The sequence below is a fragment of the Marmota marmota genome, unplaced genomic scaffold (genome assembly GCF_001458135.2).
Source record: "Marmota marmota marmota unplaced genomic scaffold, marMar, whole genome shotgun sequence".
Taxonomy (NCBI): domain Eukaryota; kingdom Metazoa; phylum Chordata; class Mammalia; order Rodentia; family Sciuridae; genus Marmota; species Marmota marmota.
The window spans coordinates 91,685-101,939 of NW_026000207.1; the positions used below are offsets into that span (position 1 = coordinate 91,685).

The 10,255-nt window shown below is 50.5% G+C and overlaps 1 protein-coding gene and 1 non-coding gene across 2 annotated transcripts in view; one reads left to right on the forward strand and one right to left on the reverse strand.

Moving 5' to 3' along the window:
- Positions 1 to 621: 621 nt before the first annotated feature.
- Positions 622 to 10,255, forward strand: part of Mzf1 (myeloid zinc finger 1) — a 15,170-nt gene continuing 5,536 nt past the window's right edge. Inside the window, exons 1-6 of the mRNA XM_048791463.1 lie at positions 622 to 924; positions 2,130 to 2,565; positions 2,993 to 3,176; positions 3,877 to 3,947; positions 4,063 to 4,183; positions 9,967 to 10,253. Coding sequence (XP_048647420.1) covers positions 869 to 924; positions 2,130 to 2,565; positions 2,993 to 3,176; positions 3,877 to 3,947; positions 4,063 to 4,183; positions 9,967 to 10,253 — 1,155 coding nt within the window. The 5' untranslated portion in view covers positions 622 to 868. The remainder of the gene's footprint in view (positions 925 to 2,129; positions 2,566 to 2,992; positions 3,177 to 3,876; positions 3,948 to 4,062; positions 4,184 to 9,966; positions 10,254 to 10,255) is intronic.
- Positions 7,053 to 7,155, reverse strand: LOC125612815. Its single transcript, XR_007343295.1, has one exon. It is a non-coding gene; the product is annotated as a small nucleolar RNA U13 (small nucleolar RNA).

Genomic DNA, 10,255 nt, shown 5'->3' on the forward strand with positions numbered 1-10,255 from the left:
CCTGGTTACTATGGAGACGCTCGGGCCCACCCACCACCCAAGAGTACCAAGGAGGCTCCCGACGCTGCGCACGCGCACACGGGGCCCTGCCAACTACATCTCCCAGAAAACACCGCACTGAGCCTCTCTCCATTCAGAGGTCCGGGGTGGGGGGGCGGCGGGAAGGCCCTCCCGGCAGGGGGTTGCCTTGGAAACGGAGAGGCTGACGGCGTCCTAGTGAGGCCGTGATTGGTGCAGAACCCTGCAAATCCAGGGAGGGCCCATAGAGAATTGACGAAAATGTGGTAGGGGGCATGCGCGATCTGGAAGGCGGTACTGCAGTCCGTTGCCCCCAGAGAAGCTTACGCACGTCAGCGGAGGCCGGACGCCTGGATTCGAGGCGGAGAGTGTGGGAAGAGACGGCCAGGAGTGCGACTTCATTATTGCGGCCACCACTATCCCCAGGGGACGGGAAGAGGGAGTAGAAACGGAGGCGAGGGTGGAGGAAGGGCAAGGAAGGCTCGAGCTGTGCGCGGAGCATTCTGGGAGACGTAGTCTCGCCGGGGACGGGGTGGACGGCAAGTGCGCATGCTCGGGAACGCGGGAGCGGCCCGCTGAGCGCTGAGGTGAGGGGGGGTGGGGTCTCTCAACCTGGAAGGCTCGGGAGGAGACCGGGGCGGTGGCCTGGACTCGGGGGTCCTTGACGTCGACCGAGACCGGGAGAGCGGGGCAGACGTCCGAGCCCTCCCTCGGACGGCCCCTGCGCGGAGGCCTGTCAATCACCGTTCTTTGCGACAGGCTCTGGGAGCCTCGCTCCCGGTTGCCATGGCGGCGCCAGGACCTGCCTGGGCATCCCAGAGAGGATGTTGCCCGCCTCGACTGCTGGGAAATGTATTTCCAGAGCCTCCCCAGGGACTTACCGGCTCCCAGAAGACCCAAGTTTCTGTGAGGGTCTCAGGTTTACTTGGAACTCTTAAGAAGCAGAGATTTGGCCCACGGGATCAGGCGATCCTCGAAATCTATGCCACCCGCAGGGCATGGCTGGGACAACAACCCATTAATAAACTCAGATTTTCACAGAACCCCAGCTGCAAAAGGAGCATCTCCAGCGGGGAGGCCAGCCCCATTTGCAGATGGGGAAACTGCGGTTCTGAGAGGCACAGGGACCTGAAATGAGCGAAATCAGAATCTTGGTCCATCCTTTCATTCTCCTGGTCCGTGGCCTGGGGGCTTTTGCGGGCCTTCCTAAATTCCCCCTTCACCTCCAACCCCACTTAAATCAGGGTGCTGAGAATGGAGTATTGTGTTTTGTGTTGAGTTGGGCTCTGATGATAGGGCTGAATAGGAGAGGGGTGCTGCCTGGGAGCTGTGACACACAAAAGTGACTGAATAGATTGAGATAGGGGACCAGGTGGAGCAAGGCTGCCGCCTGGGACCAAACAAAAGAGGAATGATGTTGGGGCCCTAGTAAAGGGCCAAATCTGAGAGAGACTGAGTGGGAGAGTAGACAGTAGTGAGGGGCTGGCTTTGGGTCAAGTGGAGTAGGAAGTAGTGGTGTTGATGCCTAGGTGGCAAGTGGCATAGAGGCCATCCACCACGTAGAAGGAGAACTGCAGGCAGGAAAGGGTTGATTGTGTAGAAGGAGGGCAGGGTTATTTGGCACAGTGGTGTATACCTGAAATCCCAGTGACTCCTGAAGCTGAGAGACTGCAAGTGCAAAGACAGTCTTAGCAACTTAGCAAGATCCTTTCTCAAGAAAATTTTAAAAAGGACTTGGGAGGTAGCTCAGTGAGCAATCCTGGGTTCAATTCCCAGTACCAACAACTAAAATAAAATGAAGAAGAAAGGCACGATTTGGGTAGAGAGGAGGTGTTTTCTAGGCTTAAGAAGCAGGCTGTTTTGGGAGGGGGGCTACCAGAGGTTCTGCACAGGCCCAGCAAGAGAGAGGGCCTGGGAAACAAGTGGCTCACCAGGGCTTCCAGCCCTACGGGTTCCTGGAGAGTGATCTGCCTGTTGTGCCTCAGTTTCCTCATCTGCCTTCCAGGTGGAGCAGGTCTGAGGATCAAACAACACAGCATACAGTAGGTACTCAATAAGTGTCCACTGCCACTGTCTGTTATTGCACCAGGCTCATCCTGTTACTTCCCTAGGGACAGATACTGGCCTGGGAGACGTGACCTGGTACTCCTGATGAGACCCACTGTGCTGGGCTCCCCAGGACACACCCCCCGAGAAGACGAGGAGCCTGTCATGGTGAAGCTAGAGGACTCTGAGGAGGAGGGGGAAGCTACCTTGTGGGATCCAGGCCCTGAGGCTGCACACCTACGCTTCCGGTGCTTCCGCTATGAGGAGGCAATGGGTCCAAGAGAAGCCCTGGCCCAGCTCCGCGAGCTGTGTCGCCAGTGGTTACAGCCAGAAGTGCACTCTAAGGAGCAGATGCTGGAGCTCTTGGTGCTGGAACAGTTCCTGGGTGCACTGCCCCCTGAGATCCAGGCCCATGTACAGGAACAGCGGCCAGGTAACCCTGAAGAGGCTGCCACCTTGGTCGACAGGCTTCGCTGGGAACTGGGCGGGCCTCGGAGATGGGTGAGTCAGTGACCTTGAATGGAGGGTCAGGGTTGAAGCACTGTCCAGCTCTGCCTCATCTTAGGGTGCTATGCTTGTCCAGACACACCCCGCCCCTCATGGTCAGGAAGTGGCCACCTGGGGGAGGCTGCTCAGGACAGGGTGTATTCTCACCAGGTCATTCCTGCATCACCTGGAGTCACATGGCTACATGGGCTGCAGGGTAAAGGAAAAGAGAGAGGGTACCAGGCAGCCCTGAGTGTAATAAGAGAGCATCTGTGCATTGTGCTTTTCCTCCCTGCTCAGGTCCTAGGGGAGGTAGACCCTTGGAGGATCTAGTCAGTATATATAGACTAGACAGACCTCTGGGGGTCCTGTAATGGAATGGGTGCCCATGAACCCCAGGTTGTGCCCAATCCCACTCTACTTAATAGGGGCATCTCCCCAGGTCACAGTCCAGGTGCAGGGCCAGGAGGTCCTATCAGAGAAGATGGAGGCCCCCAGTTTCCAGCCTCTACCTCAAACCAAGCCTCAACCTCCAGAACCTGGGCCTGAGATGCCCCCTGGAACAGTGCAGGAATTGCCACTGGGCCTTCAAGTGAAAGAGGAGCCAGAGGTTACCGAGCATCCAGGTGAGGCCAGGCAGGGTGGACAAATGGGGTGGGGGGGTTGTTCCTGGCCTGAGAAGTCTGAAGTCTACTTGGCCAGGTCTCTACTAGATGGAGTGGTTCCCATATGCCACTGGCCCCCACCTCCCACCAAATCAAGTTCCCCTCCAGCATAGCCAGCACTGTGACTATCTAACAAGCCAAGCCTGACTGCCATAGCTCATTTCCACAACTGTCCCCCAGCATGGAGCAGACTTTTGGGGTTTCCCTGTGAGAGAAAATGTGGATTCACTCCCCAGTGAGGTCCACTGAGAGTGGCTGGGGATCAGGCTGATATATAGGTGAGTGTGCTGATATATAATGATGTGCCTCCCCATTCACCTCCCAGGGAGAGTACCTGAGCCAGCCACCTACACTCCACCATTCCTATGTGGACCTTGTACAGCACCCCCTCACACACACACAGATGACCGTCCTACCTTTGTACACAGGGGTACAAAGTCACAGACCTGAGCCCACCTTATCCCACTGCAGCTCCACCACTGGCTTTCTAGGGTGCCCTGTTCACCCTACTCCCAGGCAGGCCCTCAGCTGCCCTGCCCTCCCCCACCCAAGCCTATGTCTAGGCCCTCCTCTGCCTAGATCCTGGCACCTGTCATACCGTCAAGAAGGGCAGAGGGGTGGGAAATCCTTTAGGCTACCTCACCCCACTCTTTCTCCCTAGAGTACCTGGAGTCTGGGCCTCTACCTGCTGCCCAAAAGGCTGTACCCGCCCTCTTACCTAAGGAGGCTCAGGTGAGCCCTGCACAGGACATGACCCATTCTCTGCCCTAGAAGCCTCAGTGGGTGGGTGTCAGGTCCCTCCCCAAGCCCAGTGGGCACAGATGAACAGTGAACACTGTGGTTTCAGGCCTATGGGACAGCGCTGGACCATGCCTATCCTCAGAGTGAGACTGGGCCTGAAGGGCCCTCATGGAGGGAGCACCCTGGGGCTCTGTGGCATGATGAAACTGGGGGCATCTTCTCCCCAGGTAAGTGAGACAAGACATGGTGGGGCTGGGTCCTCCTCATGGTCCACCATATCCATCAGCCCCACTCCTTGCTGTACTCAGGCAGCCCTCTCCAAGGTCTCCCTTCCCCATTCTCTAGACTGTCCTCTCCAGTGTTCAACCTCCTATAGCATCTTCTGCCCTCACCAACCCCACAGTCCCTCTAACTTCTGCTCCTTAACACCATGAAACCTGCTGAGAGTGGAGTCTGTGTTCCCACACCCACATCCCCTTCCAGTCCTGGAATCCTAGGTGAGTTGCAGACTCAAAGCTTGCCTCCTGCTGTCCTAGCATCAGGGCGAATAGCAGGTTGCAGACAGGGCAGGAGAGACCTTCACAGAGTACAGGGATCCAGCAAGGACAGACCAGGAGCCTTCCCAGTCACCCCAAGTCCCCCTCTTCCTTGGTTTGCTTCCTTGTGTGATACTCTTATCTCTTCACTCCAGTCTTCCATCCTTGTGCATTTCCACTCTACTCGTGAAATTTTCTTACTTATATCTTTTATATATTCTGTTACATTTCCATTTCTGTTAGAAAACTTTTAATCTCTAAAAGTGTTTTCATTCTCTGAATTGTTCATTTTTATAGTTGCTTCCTATTGTTCCATCAGTTGTAACATCTTCCTTTATTTCTGTGAGGACAGCAATAACTTCTTTTTTAAAGCTTTCTTTTCTCAATATAGTCTCTTTCCCTTCCAAATTGTTTGTTTACATGTAAGATAGAGAGGACACAGATTTAGCCAGGAGCTCTGAGCAAGAGGGTGAGGGGCTTATGGGTTGTAGCGAACAGGGCTGAGAGGAACATGGGGACTTACTCCATCAAGAAGATCCACCTTTTGGGGGTATGATTAAGTGACTGGAGTATGAGTAGATGCATTAAGAAATCCACAGGACAGTCTGGTTGGGCTGCTCCCTGCTATGAGCATCCTTAGTTTCTTCCCGAGTCCCCATTCAGCCTCCTGCCTACATGCTTGTGGAGAAGATGATGTCCTAGCACTTAATCCTTCTGCCTTTCTCAGTGTGGTCCTCCCACTTTCCAGTAAACAGTCACAGCAGTGCATACTGTTGGCCAGAATCTGTGCAGACAGTCCATAGCAGCAACATGATTGCCCCACTCATTCACCTATAGCCATAAGTACCTGGTATCTCCAACTCCAGAGCTTTTAGAAGCTTCTTTGGAGTAAACCAGTGTGTTTTTTTCCAACATCTCATCTTTCTCACTGCTAGTTTAGTGTTTACCTTTTCCAGTCTGCAGCAGTTACCATTTTCCCATTTTTCCAGAGCAGAAAATGTCAAATGTTTGTTTACTTCTCTCTTGTCTTTAAAAAAAATAAGGTTGGGATTGTGGCTCAGTGGTAGAGCACTCGCCTCGCATGTGTGAGACCTGGGTTCAATCCTCAGCACCACATAAAAGTAAATCAGTGAAATAAAGGTATTGTGTCCAACTACAACTCAAAAATAAACATTTTTTTAAAAAAATAAATAAAATAAAATAAAGCTAAAATAGGCAGGGACAGTGGTGGCATGTGCTTGTAATCCTAGCAACTCGGAAGCTAAGACAGGAGGACTACAACTTTGAGGACAGCCTTGGCAACTTAAAATTGCCTTCTCAAAATTTTTTTTAAAAGCTCAAAGGCTGAGGCAGGAGGATCACAAGTTCAAAGCCAGCCTCAGCAATTTAGCGAAGCACTTAACAACTTAGAGAGACCCTGTCTCTAAATAAAATATTTTTAAAAAGGGCTGGGGAATGTGGCTTAGGGGTTAAGTGCCCTGGGTTCAATCCCCAGTACCAAATTGGGATAAATAAAGCTAAAACAAAAAGAACTTAAGTTGCCAAGACTTGTGATCTTCCTGCCTCAGCCTCCCTAGTGTTTGGAATTAGAGACACGTACCACTGTGTCCAGCTTCTGCTGTTATTTTTTTTTTTTTTTTTTTTTTTTTTTTTATCAGCTAGGATTCTAGCTGGGCATGGTGGTGCATGCCTATCATCCCAATGATTACAGGCAGGAGGATCAAAATTTCAAGGCCATCCTCAGCAACTTGGCAAGGCCCTTAGCAATTTAGTGGGACCCTGTGTCAAAATTTTAAAAAATTTAAAAGTCTAGGGATGTGGCTCAGAGGTTAAGCACCCCTGGGTTCAATCCCCAGAATCAGAAAATGAATCAATAAATAAGGATTCTAACTCACTCTTTATTTATAATGTCCTTGTGTCATGGATGCTGATCCCTCCTTTTGAGGATTTGGAAATACTCATAGTATCCTTTGCAGGCAGGCCAGTTAGCTATATCTTCAGGTGTGAAGTCTCCCACTGGCTGGGTTATTGACAGCCTGCCCTCTGAAGTTCTGGGAGCTTCTTGTTTCCCCTACTGTAAGCCTCATCGTAGGTGTGGGGCTGCTAAAGGGCCCATCATAACCTTGAAGTAGAAGGATCATCTGGGACCTGGACCATTCAGTACAGACACCTCTGCCTGCAACCCAGCCAGAAGCAAGCAGCTCATTCTTGGCCAGGTTGGTGAGTAGACAACTAATCCAACCCATTTCCACAACCCCAGCTGCCTGAGGAAGCCTGGCTTCAGTCCAAAGGTCTCCACAGCCTAAGGGCTGCTTTAGAATTAACTGCTCTAGGCTGGGTTTTTTTGTTTTTGTTTTTTTGTTGTCCTTGTTGTTTAAGTCACACTGTATTGCCCAGCTGACCTCAAACTCTGGGCTCAGGCAATCTTCCTGCCTCAGCCTCCTAAGTAGTTGGGACCACAGGGATGCACCACTGTGCCCAACTGAACCAGGCTCTTGATTCCTGAATCTCACCAACTGCCCTTTCTTACTTCAGAGCTGCCCAAGATATTTTTTTTCCATGCCAGAAGGGAAATATGCCAACATCATAAATAGGTTTGAGGGAGCCTATTTCATGTAATGGCATGGAAACCCCATCAACAAATTTATAAACTACAGAAAGCTCTTCCCCAAATAGTTTTAAAGCCCTTCTTTCATTTTGTCTGCATTTTTGCACATTGGAGAAGAAAGTAGCATCCAGCACATGCCACTTCTGCTACTCCAGCCTTCAGCGGCCTACCTCGGGCTGGCCTGTGCTGCATGGCTGACCACTTCCTCTACCTTGAACCTGTTTCTCTTAATTCACAGCCCCACAGTCTCTCTCGTCTCAGACTCTGTCTCAGCACTGCCTCGGACTCCTTGGCTAGTTCCTTCTCTGTAGCCCATTCTCCTCAGGCTGCATGCAGACAACCGGCTCTTAGCAGCACTCACTGATTGTTCAGTGAGAGCCTCTTTGGTACTCCTCTCGGACCTCTCAGCTGCTTCTCTTGTCCCCCAATTATGCCTCTTCTGGCAGCCAGAGTTCTTTTTCTTTTTTTCTTCTTTTTCCTTTGATGGTGAAGATTAAACCCTGGTTCTTGCCCATGCTAAGCATGAACTCTACCACTGATTTATCCCCTTAGCCAGTCTTCTTTTTAATGTTATCGTCATGAGAATCCTTTGAATAGATAATGCAGTCACGTATTAGAAAATTCAAAAGGTCCAAAAGAACATTCAGAAGACTGCTTCCCAACAGCCAACATTACCAGTTTCTTCCAGAAAGTTTCTGTATGTGTAGGATACATATATTGTCATATGCCACATAGTGATCTTGGGCAACCTGGTCCACAAATCCAGTGGTGGTCTTATAAGGCTATATTGCTTACTGGAGTTAGGGAAGTAGCTCAGTGGTAGAGCATGTGCTTAGCATGCATGATGCCCTCAATTCAACCCCCAAAATGCAAGCACACACACACAGAAAAAAAAATATATTCCTACTGATATCATAGCCATCACTCTGATATTTACACAACAAAACCACGCAATACTTCTCAGAACCATTCTGAGAAACATAGTTAAGCAACACATGACTATACAGACATATGTTCATTTTCCTTCTTTAAAACACATGTGGGAAAAAGAAAAAAATTTAAAAACATATGACCAGTTGTGGTGGAACACACCTATAATCTCACTGACTTGGGAGACTAGAGGATTGCAAGTTCAAGAACAACCTGGGCAATTTAGTGAAACCCTGTCTTGAAAAGGTCTGGGGATGGCCAAGCACAGTGTCACATGTCTGTAATCCCAGCAGCTCGAGAGGCTGAGGCAGGAGGATCACAAGTTCAAAGTCAGCCTCTGCAAAAGTGAGGCACTAAGCAACTCAGTGAGACCTTGTCTCTAAATAAAATATAAAATAAGGCTCGGGGGATGTGGCTCAATGGTCAAATGCCCCTGAGTTCAACCCCTGGTACCAAAAAAAAAAGGGGGGGGGCTGGGGATGTAGCTCAGTGTTAAAGTGTCCCAGGATTCAATCCATAGTACAAAAGAAAAAAGAAAGGGAAAGGGAAGAGAGAAAAGAAAAAACTCACATATGGCTTATTTCCACCTGTTCCACACCTGGCATTGCCCACTTCAACAAACAGCAGGGGGCACCCTAGGACTTTGAATGCTCATAGAAGTATGCGCTATGGCTTACTGTGGACACACCATCCAGGTTCTTACTGGCATTCCTTTGGGCTGCTTTTCATTAACTCTGAAAAACCTTAGGCTGGAGAGACTAGCCACTTTTAACACAGGTAGGAATGCAACTGTTGGAGAAATGTCTGAAAATAGAATTACTAGGGCAAAAGGTGGTACATTTACTGTTTTGATGCCGTTTTTTAGTGGCTTCCCGTTTATGCTCACCAGTCATGCATGTGAACACTTGAGCCCCTGCATTGAGAATGTGGGAATGGTGAATGAGTTCAGCCCTACTGTGCATTTTTCTTAGAGGATACAACTTGTTTTATGGGGTTTCTTCACATCCTTTGACCATGTGTCAAGTCATTAGTCTTTTTTGTTGATTTATTGAAGCTCTTTACCGAAGAAATTAATCAGCCCTTTGCCTCTGGAGAGTTTTTCAGTTTCCCATTATTTTGACTCCGTATTGTTTTTTGTTAATTTCCTTTGATACATTCTAATACAACTGATGTTTATTTGAGGGCTTATTGATTTTCCATCACACACTATAATGCCCACCACTCTCAGTCTTCTTTATTTAACCTCCAGGATTCCCTTCTTTCCAGCTCATGCTTCTCAGTTGCCTTTGCTGACATCTCCTTCCCCATTCAGTGTCTTATCTCTGGATTGTTCACAGCCTGGCTGGGGTCTACTTCTCTCCTCCACAAGACAGGCCTCTGTTAATCAAATGCAGGCACAGGGCTCTGTATGACCTGTGTATACACCAGGCTCATGTTTCACCAAAGCCTGCATGAAGTCTATTCCTCCTGTGTGCCACAGGCAACTCAAGTCAGACACATCCAATTCCAGGACCAAAGTCTAGGAGCTTGTCTTCCTGCACCACCACCCCCCATCCTTTCCTATGGGCGCTGCCTCCAGCCTTCCTCAGACCCACCCGATCTCTGCATGGCAGAGCCCATTACTGTCTACCCAGACAGTGCAAAGGCTGCCTGCCCCACTGTTGCCCTAGAGCCTTTCCAGAACCAGGCTGTTTTTTTCCTGCTTAAGTCAAGCCACGAAAGCCTTTTCACATAGCCCAGTCTCTTCTCATTCTGGGCTCTGTCCCATTGTCACCTAGGGGAAACCTACACGGATAGAATCCCTGCTCCCGCCTTGCCACCTATCTGCTCCTTTGGTCTGTTTCAAGCCTCTTCTAATTCATACTGTATACCCAGGGCTGAAGTGGGTCTGGGCACAGAGGGCACTCTCATGAATGAGTGGGTCCCTCTTGTGCAGGGTTTGCGCTCCAGATGGACAGCGTCTCCACAGAGCCAGGTACTGTGAGCAACCACCTCCGTGTCCCCTGGGATATGGGCGTGGCCAGTCTCTCCAGCCGAATAGACTCTCCCTCCCACGAAGGTGGCTTTGTGCATGCAGTTGTGCTCCCCAGTGACCCAGGAAGTGAGCTGGACCCCACTATAGAGGCTGTCCGGCCCGGCATGGGACCTGCACTAGTTGCTGCCCGCTGGCGCACCCCAAGGGGCCGCAGCCGGGGCCGAGGCCGCCCCAGCACTGGGGCTGGGGC